Consider the following 17,095-nt stretch of genomic DNA (forward strand, 5'->3'; position numbering starts at 1 on the left):
TAATGAGAATGGAAGACACTTCTAATAAGCCAATAAGATATCTGGCAACAGTTACCCCATCCTTTATAACACCTGAAGAGGCACCTTTGTTACTAGATGAATGGACCGATGTTATGTGGGGAACCAGAAGGTTAGTCTTTTGACTCAAATGAATATGCACCAATTGATGTGTTTTGGAAAAACTATTTTGTGAAGAAAGATAATTTGGGAAATATCAAATATCCTCTTGTAACAAAGCTTTTTAAAGCTCTTTTGTGCATACCACATGGGAATGCCAATATGGCAAGTTTAAATTTGCATAGTGTTAATGGTTTGAGACAATTTGTGTCACATATTAACAAAATAGGGGGTTTAAATAACTTTAAAGTTGACAACGATATGATTAAAGTGGCGCTTGCACAGGGATGTGATTCTTCCGCGGATCCGCTGATTTCCGCTTTTTTCAGATTTTTCCATATCTTCCGCTCTTTTTTCATAAATTTCCGCGCGGAAAAATTTTTATGCAGTAAATGATATTTTGTTGAAAATTTTTTTCTTTTGTTGAAAATCAATTCCCATTCACGCAATTTAAAAGTTCAATATCGCGATTTGTATTTAAGCGTTTTTAAAACCCAATATCGCGATTTGTTTTTAAACGTTTTTAAAACCCAATATCGCGATTCATATTCCCGCTAGTTTAAAATCCAATGTCGCGATTCGTATTCATATATATTTTTAAATTTCAATATTGCGATTCGTTATCACGCGGTTGTAATACCAAACATCGATATTCGAATTTATACGCGGTTTAATCATTACTCGTTGCGATAAGTATTCACGGACTCTGAAAAATTATGCATCGTGATTCTTATTTACGCAATTTAAAAATTCAATACCGCGATTTGTATTTTCGTGCTTTTAAAATTCAATATCGTGATTCTTATTCAAGCGATTTTAAAATCCAACATCGCGATTCTTATTCACCCTATTTTAAAATCGAACATCGCGATTCTTATTCACGCAATCTTAAAATCCAACATCGCGATTTTAAAATCCGATATCGCCTTATTCACGCGATTTTAAAATACGGCATCGCGATTCTTTTTCACGCGATTTTAAAAGCAAGCATCGCAATTCTTATTCACGTGATTTTGAAATCCAACATCGCGATTCTTAATCTAAGGCCTCTAAAAATTGTGTGAGAAATGAACTTTCTTGTCCTATCAACACTGATGATCAAAAGTCTGCAAAACGCAGACTACAGATCAGTCATGTTAATAAAAGACCATCGAAAAAACAAAGAACTGATGAGAATGTCCATAAAGGTCCTTTGATCATTAAAGAAATGTTTTTTAAAATGATGTGATACATAAAATCCTGCTTATGCTTAATTACTCAAAGTTATCTAAATTATTAAAAAAAAATTATTTTTATCAAGATTTTATTTAAGAACATAATTACCATTTATTTATATTTATTTGAATAGATAATAATGTAATCATTATCAGATTGGCTATTGAATTCATATCATTTTTTCTTTTGCACGTTTAATGCTACAGTTATAAATTTCCTCTTTTTTCTGTTTTTGTCAATCACATCCCTGGCTTGCAGCATTTAAAAATTATTCTGCTCCATTAGAGGTTGAGAAAAAAGAATGTGAAAACACTGAAACTGAGGAAAGCAGTTTGAAAGCTGCTGAAATTGATTTGCAAAAAAAAAAAAAAAAAAAAAAATTGAAGGCTTCTCATGATCTCTTAGCCACAGCTGAAAAAAATATGAAAGATGAGTTAAATAATAAATACATGTCGATTATATAAAGCGGACAGATCCTCTTATCTGAGGCTAAGTCGAGGATAGCAGAATATTTAACAGCATTGGAAGATAGCACAAAGAAACTTAATTTGTTAATGCAGGGACCTTCAAAAAAGTGTAAAAAATAAGATATGTTATTAATGAACAAAATTAAAAATTCTTGTTATTAAATTCTTATTTTAATTCTTTTTATTAAATATGCTCCAAATCTTTGTTTCGCTGCTCCAAAATTGCTTTATTGTTGCTCCAAAGATGCTCCAAAACCATGTTTTGCCACTTGCACCACTGAACATACAAAAATATTGATTATTACTCAATATTATTCAGAAATATACGCAATAATCCTTAAGTGGGCGGGGCTACCCGACTTTCCCCTATATATATATATATATATATATATATATATATATATATATATATATATATATATATATATATATATATATATATATATATATGTGTGTATGTATATTTACTAATGGAAGGTTTTCTGTTATATTTGCAGCGCTCAGAATCAGAAGAAGATTACAGGCACAAAAGCAGTCGGAAAAAGAAACACAAATCTCGATCGAGATCTAGGTCCAGATCTAAAAGCCGATCATCAGGAGATTCCAGAGGCAGATCAGACGATGGTAAAATATTTTTAAAATTGATATACTATGACAATCTTTTTACCCAAATTTTTTTAATGCAACACATTTACGCAAATGAATCTCAAAATTTGTAATTGAATAATAATTTTTGATGCTTTTGATCTGCTGTGGAATAATCACAAGTTCAGAAATATGGTAAATGCCTGTGGTTTTGATGATTGCATTTTTAGCAATATCGTCATGTTTTTTCACATGATAATAAAATCCTTATTATTATTTTTTAAATTGAATAATATCATTGGTGGAATAGTCTAATATTTCAAACATATTTGGTGGCATTGTCCCTATGTCGCTATGCTGGTGTAAACCTTAGTTTCCATCTATATTGTTTGGTTATAGCGTAATAGCTTCATTAATTTGCAAAAAATATTTCTGCCACATAAATTGGCTTCACATCATCTCATAAAAGTAACTTCTTTCTTTAAATTAAGATATTAATTTAAATTTTGAACTAATAATTCAATTCTATAAACTATATATTATTATACTCTATTTTTCTTAATTATTTTCCGTAATTTTTCAATTGTAAAGAATTGATAAGTTATAATAAGCTGTCTTTGATTTAATATGGCTGATACGTTTTCTTATTGCATTGAACAATTGATATTTATTTGATTTTAATCTAAAAATTTTCTTAATAGAGGAAAATCAAAGACGTCACAGGAAAAAATCCAGGAGGAAAGATAAAAGACGGTCTCCTACAGTAAGTATTATATTGTGATTTTGTGACAAATATCAGTAGTTAATTTTGAATAATGTAATTTGTTGAAATTTTTATTAATTTTGTTTGTCTCCTCAGCCATCATCTTCTGAAGTTGAGAGTGATAATGATCGTAGGGGTAGAGATAAGAAAAAGAAAAAAAAGGACAGCCGCCATAATCGCAGCCCAAGTCATAGTAGTAGCCTATCTCGTGAAGAGGGAGAAGTTGATCAAACTAGTGACAAGGTTTGTCGTATAAGTCGATAATGTATTTATTATTTTCATAAAAGAAGGTTGTCTGATTAAAGTTACATGTTGTCTATACCTTTGTATATTAATTGTTATCTCAATATCATATTTTTTTGATATGTTAGTTTAGAACTATATTATTCACAATTTCATTGCATCGTGCAATTTTTCATTTGTGTTTTATACTAGTCGGTAATAGAAGTGGAATGCATAGGATGCGTTTGATTCCATTATGCAAAACATTTGTGAAATTATATTGGTTAACAAGCGTTATCTGTAATAACACTAATAACCCAATTTCAAATTGATCATGAAGATTAATTATTTAAAATTTATACTTTATCCTTAACTAGATTACTGGTTTTTCAGTAGTTTAAGTTTCATCTTTTTCTTTTCATTTGACTTCAACTTAAAAAATAATGGGGGAAAAAATAATTTATAATGTTGTTGATATTAAAAGCATCAACAGTTGCGGATTTAGCATTTAAAAATATAATAAATCTCTATATACATATTGTTTTATTTATGTGATTTTTAGATAACAGTTCATAATTAAAAAAAAAAAAAGGAATTTTTATTGCACAATCAGGGTGTGTAGCATTTTTATAAAGTGCTTAAAGGTGCTTATTTTAAATTTTTGTTTTTTAAAAGCCAGTTAAGTTACTTTTTTATTGGGTGTTTGTTAAAAGTGCTTAATTTTCTCTCTTCCAAAACAAGATTTTATCTTTGTCTTGTTGATTGTCATTATGAATTACAGAAAAAGTGAGTGTTTCACAATGCTCTGTTTAACATTCTCACAATTTATTCAACCACTATCTATTTTGGGGTGCAGTCATATGTATATTCGGGGCGCCGCATGCGCAAACACTGAGCTGGATTTTCCCACTCTCACATGCAATTCTGCCATATTTTATGTGGAATTTCAGACTTCAATGCTCCTTTCAACTTCTGAAATTAAATCGAAATTCTCTTGAATGTTTGCTGATATAGGGGACCAACTAAAAATTGTCTAATTTTTTGCCTTCATCAATTCAAAATTTTCATCTTCCTTTTATTCATTTGATTTGATAAAGATAGGAATTGATTGAAATTTTTTAATTCAGGGATGAGATTTTTCCTCTTTTTAGCGGATTTCCGCCTTTTTCATTTTTGTCTCTTGAATTTCAGCCTTATTATCAAAACTCCGATTTTCTAAAAGATTCAGTTTTTTTTAATAAATATTTCGCCTTTTCTGAAAATTCAGTCGTTGAAATAAAATAATTATATTTATTTCTGATTTGATATATAGATATAATATATTGAAAGATATATTGAAGATTCAAACTACGTAGCTGCTAACCCTTCTACATATCTGCTTATTTTAGCTTTTATGAGCAGAAAATAAGATTTTCTTAATTTTCCCCCTTCCGCTAGATAGCTTGTATTTTAATATCAAACATCGATTTTCATATTTACCTGATTTAAAAGTTGCGCATTGCGATTCTTATTCACGAGATTTAAAAATCCAATATCGCGATTTGTATTGAGGCATTTCTAAAATTCTATGTAACGATTCGTATTCACAGCGAGTTTATCCAATGTCGTGATTTGTTTTTGCGGTTGTAATATTCAACATCTATTTTTGTATTTACACGATTTAAAAATTAGCCTTTGGACTCGTATTCACGCCATTTAGAAATTATGCATCGTAGTTCGTATCTACACGATCTGAAAATTACGCATCATGATTTGTATTTTCACATTTTTGAAATCCAATATCGAGTTTCATTCACGTGATTTCAATATCGTGATTTATATTCACGTGATTTTAAAAATCAAGATGTAAAAAGTAAGTTTTTTTTTAAAATTAGTTCCTATAAATGGCAGTTTTTCTATCGACGATTATTGCTATATGTAGGCATTACAACATCAGCGAAACTGTATGAGAATATGTTACTGATATTTTTGCTATAAATCACGATTTCATCGCATGAAATTTCAGCTTTTTTGCCTTTTGGCCAATCTTATCCCTGTAAATTATGGGAGTTTGTGCTGGAAGGACCTGACTAGTTGTTGAAATATTTCAAGCTTTTTATTATAAATACAGTATTTATTATAGTACTTATGTAATAATTATTGTGTTAATGTATATATATTTTGATTGCATGTATAAATGTGCATTTATACATTTCACTGATTAGCTTACTAATAATTACAGATTGAGCTTTAGTTATTTTAATTCTTAGATTATACTTTATAATAGTTCAGAACCCCTTATTTTCCAGCATTAAGAAGTTTGTACTTATGGAGGGGGGAGGGAGATAATCAAAAGCCTTATTAATTAGGTGTGTCTGATCATATTTTATAAAGAATGTTAGGCATGGCTCAATATCGTTAAGATCTTTAAATTTTTTATTTTTTTTAAGAGCTTGCAATGTTAATTATTTAAAGGAAAAACTGAAGGAAAATTAATTTAATCAAATAAAATAATTTATAATAATTAATAATAATAATTAATTAGTTAATTAACAACATTGGAGTAGTATTTAGAAATTAGTGTTTGTTATATTTTTTTAAAATGCTAATTATTTTATGATAAAGCCATCTTTGTTAAAATTATGCTATTTGCTGAATATAATACAAAATTTTTTATGTAATGTTAAAATACTATCTTTACCTATGTGGGAACATTAAGATTTGTTACGGTTTTTCATTTTGATGTATTTTTTAATATGATTTTGATATATATTATATCAAAACTTATGCCAAATATTTTTCTTAATTTTCTTGCTTATTTTTTGAATCATAAGGTTTTTATAACTTTAAAAAAAAGTTATTAAATTTTTTTTTTTTGCAAAAAACTTTAACACTTTATTTGAAAGAAGTTAAAAAAAATATTTCTTTTTTTTTATTTGGAAATTGACAAGTGTTGACTAATATTTTTGTCTCAATAAATTAAGTGCAAAAATACGTTAAAATAAGTGCATATAATAATTAATTCTCCATCCCTCAGTATTTGGTTATGATGTACTCCACATTTCACGAAGTTCAGCCTTCAGATATTGTTATTTAAAAATTTTATCATTTTTTTGTGATAAACTGAAGCAGTTACCCGTAGTAAAACTAAGATTGTAAGAGTGTATTATACAGTAAAATTGTAAGACAGTTGCTTAGCTAAGATTAAAGCAATGTGTCTTACTTATTTTAAACTAACTAGTTATATAAAAATTAAATGTCATTTTGTTGACTCATGTCTTGACATTACTTGAAAAAATTAACAAAATTGAGCCCATTTTCCTCTGGTTGTATTTTTTCCAAAATTTTTTTCTCCTACATTGTTCATGGTAAAAATGTAATTTATTTTTTTAATTTTTTAAATATTAATAATTTTAGTCTAAAGATTCCTTATGTACAACAATATGCTTCAAGTTGTAGACTCTCTACGTGTTTGACTGATTAAGTTTTAATCAATAAACTTTTTCACGAAAGAAAAGAGTTATAAAAAGATTTTGAATCATTGAAGAAGTGAATTCAAGTTAAATAAATACATTTTTCCTTCATTAAATGAGGAAAATGAATAAAGAAAGTGAATTGTTATGCCTTAAAAATTTTAGTATTGATATTGAATTGAATCTAAAATGTGTTTGTAAAATTAAAAATTCATTTTAATTGTGTTAATTTTAATTTTCATAAATTTTAAAAATTTCAGTTCTAAATTTCAGTTGTTAGTGATATTTTAATATTTCCTTGGATTTAAAAAAAATTTTCTTTTTTGAACTTCATACTTATTTCTAGATTTTGGGACATACATACAAATTCATATTTTTCTAAACTGAAATTGGATCTGGGTGAATAAATGTTTTCTTCTTATGCTTTTTTTTTCATAAAAAAAGTGAATTATGGAATATAATACGGCTCACACGAAGAATATCAATTTTCTTTTAAAATTTTGATATAAATATAACAAAAATTTAAAGTAATAAGCATTTGTTTATAATTTAAACTATAGATAGTTAAAAAAATGTCATTAATGAGTTTTGCTTAGAGCTTATTTAAACAAAACGCTGTGTAATGGCTTGAAAATGAAAGATTCTATTCCTATGCATTCTTTATACTTGAACTTTTGTAACATTTAAAAAAAATGTATCTGTTAATGATTAAGGTTAAAAAAAATTCTGTGTATTTTTGTTGATCTGTTAAAAGATATGTTTTTAGTGATTTGTAATTTTTACTTTGATAAAATTTAAATATATTTATAAAGTAAATTTGCTTTGAAGTGTAAAAAACTTTAAATAAAACAAAATAATTTCTATTATATTGCATTAAGTTTTTAAAAACAGGGGGAAAGTTTTTTCTAATAAGTTTCTCGTTTATAACTCAATTATATTCTGTTTGTAAAAATTTACTACAGTTCATGTAATCGTATGGACAGAAATGCAGAATTTGTTTAATTTACAGAAATACATTTATACAATACTATTTTATATAATTTAATTACAACTATTCTATTAAATAGAAACATTATAATTATTTGTTCTTTATCTTTCTGAGCAATTTCAAATTATAAACAAATGTTCTTATCAATAAATGCCTTTCAATTTTTAGACTTTAAAAGTATTATAAATTGATAAAATAATAATAATAATAATAATGATTATGCAGTGGAAAAAAAATTGGTTAAAAATTATATGCAAATTTTTTTGGTTTGCATTTCATTTTAACATGCTAATAAACATTATTAACAAATTGTGAATTCATTCTTTTGTCCATTTTAAAATGAATTATTGACTGACAAATTTAAAAAGCAAATTTAGAATAAACATATCATGGGATTAATATCTCTGGACTCTGGGAATTAAATAATATAACATTTCATTAAAACAAAACATTTTCAAAAACACATATTCCTAAAAAAAATTTTTTATGACAAACCATTTTGCTCATTAAGTAAGTTGACCTTAAATAGAGTTTGCATCTCATATTTAGTTAGAAGTAGTGAATTAGCATCTATATATTACATAGCATTTGATTTATAAAGGCAGCAGTGATATTTAATTGATTTCTATCAAATATTCTAAGTAACACTATAATTAGTTAATAATGAAGTTTTTCAATAACAATGTAAAAGATATTTAACAGTTTTGATTTCTCATGATTTGCTAATTTTATATTAATAAAATCATGTTTCTATATCAAAATTCTAATCAATATAAACCCAGACATACAAATAGCTGACAGTAAATTACTGTATCCTACCTGCCCGAAACATAAGTTGTTGTTTTAAATTCCTTTTAAAAAAGTTTCAAAAACTCCTTTAAAATTTTGAGAAAAAAATCTTAAGAGTTAACTTTCTCTATGATACTTTTTTTTAACTTTAGTCAACTTTAATATTCTAATATTGTGTTGAACTTTTATATTAAATACAAGGTAAAGTTTTATTTTCATTTAATATCTTTTTTATCCTCCATGTATAACAGCTGCAATAAAATAAGTTTAAAAAAACCCTATTTAAAATATGTTAATCACAAATTGACACAGGTAGTAACACTATTATGTAATGCATCTCCAGTCACCAGTCCTATGAAATTTTTTTGTTTTAAAATTTTATGGTGTATAGTCCACAAATGAAATTTATTATACACTGAATAACTGTGGACCTAATGGTCATATCAAACTTTACTTTTAATATGTAGTCGTATCATTTGAAGTCACTCAGAGACACAAAAATTAACTTTCTCAGAGTAAACGTAAAATTTTTTTTGACCATTTCAGATTTTTGACAATCACGTTATGGATGATAATAGTAAACTTGCAGGTGTGACCCCATTAGTGTAGTCAGGAAAATGGTCAAAAGCCTTTATTGTTATTTTACTTTAGTTCTTTGGAACAAATTTTAGGCAATTTAAAATGTTAGTACACCCAACTCAAAACTTTTATGTAAAAATACTTTTTATTTATTTATTATTTTAATATTTAATTTAATAATGACTTAAAATAATTTTGAACTGTTTCTACATACATTGTAATTCATAAGTTTTTTATTAATTAATTGTACATACATTGTAATTCATAAGTTATTATTATACAATAAAAAAGTAATTTTTAGCACATAAAGTTATCATTGAGTGGTTCAAACTTTTTTGTTAGAGCGATATCTACTAAACTATAGCTTCCTTTATAACTTGCAATAAATAATTGTTTTACGTGTAATTTTCCATTGAAAAATACTTAAAATTCTTTTAAGTTCTGATAATCCAAGTGTATGATTTCTTTTTTTGTTATAGCTACTGAAGTTTATCGATATTTGAAAAAGAGAAGGAAAACTGTGATTCAAATATATAAAGATATTTATACTTTAAGGCTGTGCAACAAGTTTAAATTGATGCAATATCTTGTGTCTTATAGTGCTTTTTTTAATTATAAAATAATAAATTATCAATTGTCAATTTGCCTTAGTAACAAAAATAAAGAAAAAAAAGAATCAGATATTGATAAATTTTAAGGTTTGAATGATAAAAAAGAAATTTTTTCCCCTGAAACAGAGAACTGCAGTTTTTAACACATTTTGTGCTGTGAAATAACTTGCTGGTGTCTTTTATTGAAAAGCTGATTAGAAACCTTTGCCAAAAAATAACACAAAAACAAATACTAATGAAAATTATGATAAAATATAAATTATAAAAAAATTATGATTGTAATACTTTGAGTAGATTTTTTTACCTTTCAACTCACTGTGTCTTTAAATAACACTTTTTATGAATTAATTAGTTAATTACCTTCATCTGAGCTTTCAGTAATTTGAGTTGTTGCTGACCTTGAGTATCTAAACATTTTTGTCTTTGAATAAAAGGAAAAACATAATGTATGTTAACTAAATAATATTCTCTGATTACCTTAAAAATGTTGCTGGCTTTGATAAATTGCATTTTTTTAATATAAATATTTTATAATGCCTGTGCTGGAAGAAAATGCCTGTTCGGCATTATGACTTAGCCTTTCAAATGCTTGACTAACTACCAGAAAGTTTTAGTTTACTTAGTTACCCAGATGTATCAAGAACCCTAAAGAAACATTTAGTAAGGAAGAAATTATTGGTAGAATATGATAGATTGATGAAAGCAATAGTGGTTGAAATTTTAGTATTTATTGTCAAACTAGCCTTCTGCAGTTTTCAAGTTGCATTTAATATTAATACTTTCTGTTTGAATCCTCTTTTTTATATTGTTTGTCATTAAAATGCATACCAGTACATACTGATTAAGAAATCATGATACCTAAAACTTTACCTGGTGTTTATATTTAGAGAAATTAAGTCTATTTCATTCAAGACATGGCATGTGAACTTGTAAAAAATAACTGGCTTTTGCTTTTAGTTTAACATTTCTTGGTCAACCTGCAAACAATCTGCAACATTTGTTTATTTACAAAATATTATACAGAAAGACGCAATAAATAAATGATGAAAATAATTATAAATTTAGACCAACTTTTTTTTCTTTCTTTCTATTTTTCTAATACTTCAAATTGTGGTTGTAGAGTTAAGTGGTTAAGTAAATATATATTATGAGCCATTGTAGATTTTTTTGTTTATCCCTTCTTGAAATATCTAATTTTTCTTTAAACGTATATGTAACACATATGTTAAGCAAAACCATTGTTTTTTGTATTAAAAATTTCTCCTTCTCTAGATTATGCCATAAATGGAATCTGTTTGGATTATTAAAAATTTTTTAATACAGACCTTAATACAATTTTTAATACAGAGATACTCCTTGAAATTTTATTTTATCCTCACTACTAAAACTCGTTCAATTTTTCCCATTTACTTTTGCATATAAACTAACATTATATACTTATTTTCTAAAAAGAACCCTCATTGTTGCCTTATTTATTGCTTACTTGAGACATAAGTTGGGAGATAACTATTGAAAATTGTTTTCTCCATTTATTTCAGCCTTCTTTAAATATTTGATAGTGATAATATTCTTATATCTTTGTGTGTTTAAATCATTTCAAACCAAACACTCTTTGAAAAGAAAGTCTATGTAAAAGCAGGTTATGAAAAATTCCATAGTTTCAAATACTAGAAGGCATTTAAAACTTTTAAAAATGCTTGCATCAGAATTACTACTTCACGAGTGTCAAACTTTAACTTTTTCTGAATCACAGGCTCATGGCGATTTGTAATCAGAAAACTTCACAAAAAATTAAATGGGAATGAAAATGTTCTCGATTTGTAGTTATTCAATGTTCCAGCTTGGAAGTTGAGGCTTCCAAGGTTACCATAGTTTGTGAACTGTTGCAAAACACTAGGCTAGGGCTTTTACAAATTTTTTTAAAATTAATACTTGAGATACCTTCTTACTTAACTTATTATGTGATCCTACATACATAAAAAATATTACAGGTATGGCGAGTTAGTAATATATGTTATGGTGTAGACTCCTTGTGACTTCATATAGGATCTGAAGCACAACTAACAGTTTAAGAAGCTCTTCCATAGACTCTGAAAAACAAGAGAAGTGGTTTACATATTCTATATAAGATAAAATGTTACCTTTCAGTTTTCTTTTGTTTCTAATTAAATAACTCTGGCTTTTACAATGCAACATATACTGATTAATCTAAGAGGTTCACGTTATTTAAAACATGGGGTGAAATTTCCCAGCTTGTTTTTCTTTTAAACTTGAAAATATTCTTCATTTTTCCAAATTCAGTGAAAAAAACAGAAACAGAATTGTTCTTGCACTTCTGATATTGATTGTTTTCAATATAACTTTACATAAGACACATAAACATTAATAGGAAAGCTTTATTATATTTCCAATTAGACATTCTGAAATTGCTGTAAAAATATTAAATACTAGACAAAAACTAATATTCTGTTATGAAACGAAAAGAAAAAAAAAAGCTTTTGGAGATTTATGCTTTTTTTTTTTTAATTGAAAACTATGTATCACTTCACTGACTTCCAAAAAGTGAACTAGCGTTATATCCAATTTTGAGACTATAGAATTAAAGTTTTCTCAAAATAGTTTATTTTTACAATTTCTTACTTAAGCGTGCAAACAAATACAAAAATGACACAGGTAGTAATACATACATAGGTTGTACTATACTATATTATACTATTCTATTTCTTACAGTTGCAGGAAGAAATTAAGTTTCACATTATTAGAGCAGTACATGTCAATTATAAAGAAATACACATTAAACACTTTTTATGAAACATTGTAATAAAATCAAAGAAGCTTAGGTATTATTGATATTCTCATAAAACACAATTTCATTGCAGTTATGCCACCTATTTACGACATTTTCTGTAATTTCTATTGATTGTAATTTTGCAAATATTTTATGAAAAACTTTTAAAAATGATAGAAAAGTTGTCTTTCTCTCTCTCTCTTTTTAATGGTTTCTTACAGTTTATACACTCTAGTATATTTTTTCACTCATGTGAAAGGGTCATGTTAAAGTGTCATGTGAATGACCCTTTAATTTTTGAAAGAAAACTTTATTTTATCTCTGCAAACGTACTTTTTTTTTCTTGTATGTTAAATTTGAGGTATTCTTTTTTAACACAATGTGCAATAATATTTCATTCAAAAGATTAACTAAAAATAAACTCCATATCTATGGAAAACTGCAGAAAAGTATTGCAATAGGTTGGCATTTCTGTCAGTGTAACAACAAAATAAATCTTAGAAATAGTTTTTAATTTATCTATTGCTTATTAATTCAATATAGTAAACTTACCAGAAGAAGTAGAATAGTAAAATATAGAGCAACAAAAAATTGGTAATTTACATTCAGCATTAATATCTAGTTAAAAAGCATAATTACTTAAAAATATTAGGTTTGTTTTCTTAGTTACACGAATAGTGTCTTTGTCCTCTTAATGCTTACAAAATACTTCATTATTACATTCATTCTATATTGATTCTCCCTTCATGCATTCATTAGGCTGGACCTTCCATTGATATGCGTAAGTCCAACAGGGTGAGTTAATGTTACTTAACTTTTTTTAATTGAAAGTCTATTGTTTTTCTTTTTTACTACACTTTGACTAAGTATAATTTCTCCCCATTATATTTATCAATGGAAAATGTGAATTTGCTTGCAAAAACTTGTCACTAACATCACACTGCACTTTACTTATAAATTGCTATTATAGAAAATGAAAACAAATCATTGATAAAACATGCAAGTTTTCTAAAACTGCCATACAAGCTTGTAGGCAAACTAGGATACATAATAAAAATTGAGAATTGTTTAGCTATCCATGACTAGAAAGTGAGTGGAAGAAAATGGCAATAGCGATAGAAGATCTGCTAGGACACGAGTAATAAATGGAAAATGTAAAAACATGTGTACGTGTTTGGATACTTGTTCTAGATTAAGGAAGTGACAGGAGATGTTCGAAGTTTACACCATTTTGAGTGTATCCCTGCACTTTGAGAGTTTCTTTGATTGTAGCAACTGTGTATACGAGTTCATTGCTGACTCCACAGGCTTATTGTATACCATAGTTCTCCATGGAACGGAATCAGATGTGCATGAGTGGGCATTAGAGATGAGATGTACTTGTTTACTGAAAAAAAGTTTCAGGCTCAAACTCGTCATAAAATTTTTTCTACTTTTAAACGAACATTTGCTTCAGTTATTAAGAATAAAAAATAACAATCTGTGTCGGTGCATTTGCTTTATGAGGCTAAAACTTTCTGTCAAATGACTTTTATTGAGTTTAAGATTTTGATTTTCTTTTTTTAATTTTTGTTTTAATCATTCTGGAGTTTCAGTCCATACATAGTCGGCATTGGATGTCACTCCTTGTCTGGTTGACGATAGCGAAATGCAAATTGAGTTAGTATGGCGAACTTAGGGCTATGGCATTCAATTGACAGAGTGATAAATTTTATTTAGTCTGGTAGTAAAAAGTAATATTCAATGTATCGTGAATGTTTACTAAGTGAGCACTGTTTAGGGGTTGGCAAAGCATTAGCAATCAAAGCGCCCTAGTATATCTTTCTTAAATGTTGAAATTCTTTCTAACCGAAACAGTATTTATTAAACGTAATTTATTCATATGTGCAAGGTTGTTTTGGTAAATTTAGATGTGGGGAAAACTTCTGAGGTAAAAAAAAGAATGCTTGTAGGCTTGGATGGACTCTGGTTTAAGTAATCTTATGTATCTTGAACAAATTCTTCAGGCCCAGACCTCCAAAAGCGAGCCAGAGCTCATTTCCAGTGGACATCTGGCAGCACCCTTGTTGTGTTGTTAGGCGGGTAGTAACATAATATTAATTAGAATACCACATGAAATCCTCTAAGTTAGATACAGCATATTTGATACAAGTATTTTATTCAAATTCATTCACTAGCCTTACATTTTCTCTTATTTTTAAAAATAAATGAATTATATAGTTAAGCTTTTATTTTGCAATTACTAAAACCAAAGTTAAATAAGTATTTCATTATTTAATTGTGATGCATAAAGATACATTTTGTTAAAAATATTATAAAGAAAGAAAGCTTATATCTTATTTATTTCCTGTGTTATTGCTTGCCTAAGGTGAACTGATAATTTTGAGTAGCATTTATTTCACTTGTGTAGCACAAAATTGTTAGTATTTCTTAGAAACAGTGAAGCAGTAACATAGAAGCATTATTATTTCCCCCATTCAAAACTTTTGAGATAAATTAATTCTCATTAATAGTTAAAAAATGTATTTTAACACAAAAATACTTTTTTCCTTTCACTTATAAAATTTTTTAAAAACTAATTATAATACCTTTAAGTGGCACCCTATACGAGTTAATAGCAACTGTGGTTAGCTCATGTAAGTTGTATTAACTGGTTAAATTAAATATGAGCTAATATTTGAGGCTCTATTAGGTGATTAGTGCAAATATGAGCCTTTGATTTAGCAACAATTTTAATTTTCCTGCTATTTTGTGCCATGATTATAAATTTAAATAATCTAAGAGCAGCAAGTTCTTTAAGTAATGTGCTATTTTTCATTATAATATAGCAATAAAAGTTACCAAAAATTTAGGCTGTTTTCTAGTATTCATTATTATTATTTAACATAAATTATGGATCTTTTTTTTGAGATCTGAAATGTTTTTAAAAATTTTTTCGCTGTCTTAACAAAACATACTTTTTTTGCAAAAAAAAATTTGCTGGTGTTTTGGTGAGAACCGGTTGTATTTCTATAAAAGGAAATTTTTTTTTAGTTAAAATCAGGAATAATTAGAAATTCATATAAAGAAAATTCAAATAAAGAAGTTAATAATGTTCTAATCATCATCATGCTTGTTTTATCTTTTGATGCTTGTTAAGTCAATTTAGGATCACTCCTTTTTATTTAGAAATGAAAAAACAACTACTTGTATATGTTAGTCTTATTTCTGCTATATGTTGAAAGTAAATAATTGATTACACATATTGTGAATAGAAAGACAAATTTCATAAGTGAAATCTATATTAAAATAATATCTTCACGTTGGAGTTAAGATAATTCAAGAAATTTTAAGCATATGTCATTTATACCCCATTTAAGAGCACACCACTTTCAAAATTTGTTTCCTTTTCGTAAATCATGATGATAAAAGAAATAAACAAAGTGGTTTTTGACCTGGTATTTACAATTCCCTGACACCTGGACATAACAGTTCCTAAAACACTATAGCCGATGCTCAATATTTTAATAAAATTTAATACTAAAGCAAAAAGCTGTTGTGCTTCTTTCTATTTCATAACATCCTGGCTCCTAAAAACTGAATCTATCTCTTAGAAATTTTGCTGACACTTGGTTTTAATCACTGTTGTTTAGCTCTTCACTCTAAACAATGAGTAATTATTTTTTTCTTAATTGGTGGGTTGATTTCGAGTGCTCCATCTAATAACCAAAATTCTGTTGCCTTGCTAATTTATTGAATGCCTAAATTTATTTAGTGACCTATATATTCTTTTTGATCTAATTTATGGTTATCTTTTGTTCATGCAAAGCTTTAAGGAAAGGCACCAAATTTCTGTTCTTAATAGTATAAATTGAAGTTGTTTTGTTGATGCCATTAATTTATCTTTTGCATGCATTAATGTTTAAAGACTGCATCAATATTTTTTGACAATAGCTCTTTTCCTAATTGAGTCATATTATACTGTTTAATTTTCTTCAAATTTTTAGTTTTATTTGTTAATTGCAGTATTTATTTATTTATTTTCTCTGATTGAACAGATTTAAAATAACTTTGAAAGTTTAGATTTATGTCTAATGTTATATCCAATGGACCCAATTTAAGCTCATTCAAAAAAGTAGTGGTAGATAAAAGGCTTCTGAATGTAAACATAGAGAGTATTTTTTGTCAAAAAAATTCTTGGCTGCTAAAACAATATTAATCATCCTTGATTCATTATTTTTAAACAATATTTGATGCAAAATAATAAGTTTGCTTTTCAAATTTTATAAAAAACATAGTTTAAAGGTGGTATTATAACTCTATCTAATTCTAATAACTCTCCTAATTACAACTCTATCTTATTGTTTTTTAATCTAAATTAACCATTGTTAGACTATTTATGAGCATTTATAAACTCTTGGAACATTTTTGTACAGGACGTTTGCGGCAGGCTTGAATATTTTGTCTAAAAATAATTCTCAATTTGTCTATTTGTTTAGGCTAACATTATACACAGTTTTATAATTTTCTTTTTAGCTTA

General features: G+C 26.9%; 1 protein-coding gene across 8 annotated transcripts in view; it reads left to right on the plus strand.

Moving 5' to 3' along the window:
* Window positions 1-17,095, plus strand: part of Prp40 (pre-mRNA processing factor 40) — a 58,737-nt gene that overhangs the window by 40,792 nt on the left and 850 nt on the right. For 4 of the 8 annotated variants that reach the window (XM_071178816.2, XM_043045339.3, XM_043045338.3 and 1 more), the window contains exons 23-26: window positions 2,297-2,423; window positions 3,086-3,147; window positions 3,244-3,390; window positions 13,336-13,371. In XM_071178816.2, the coding sequence (XP_071034917.2) occupies window positions 2,297-2,423; window positions 3,086-3,147; window positions 3,244-3,390; window positions 13,336-13,371 (372 nt within the window). The remainder of the gene's footprint in view (window positions 1-2,296; window positions 2,424-3,085; window positions 3,148-3,243; window positions 3,391-13,335; window positions 13,372-17,095) is intronic. The other 4 variants (XM_071178820.2, XM_071178819.2, XM_071178818.2 and 1 more) reach the window with 1 other exon arrangement.

The sequence above is a fragment of the Parasteatoda tepidariorum genome, chromosome 6, assembly GCF_982258835.1.
Source record: "Parasteatoda tepidariorum strain Cologne lab strain chromosome 6, Ptep-v5.0, whole genome shotgun sequence".
NCBI classification, from domain to species: Eukaryota; Metazoa; Arthropoda; class Arachnida; order Araneae; family Theridiidae; genus Parasteatoda; species Parasteatoda tepidariorum.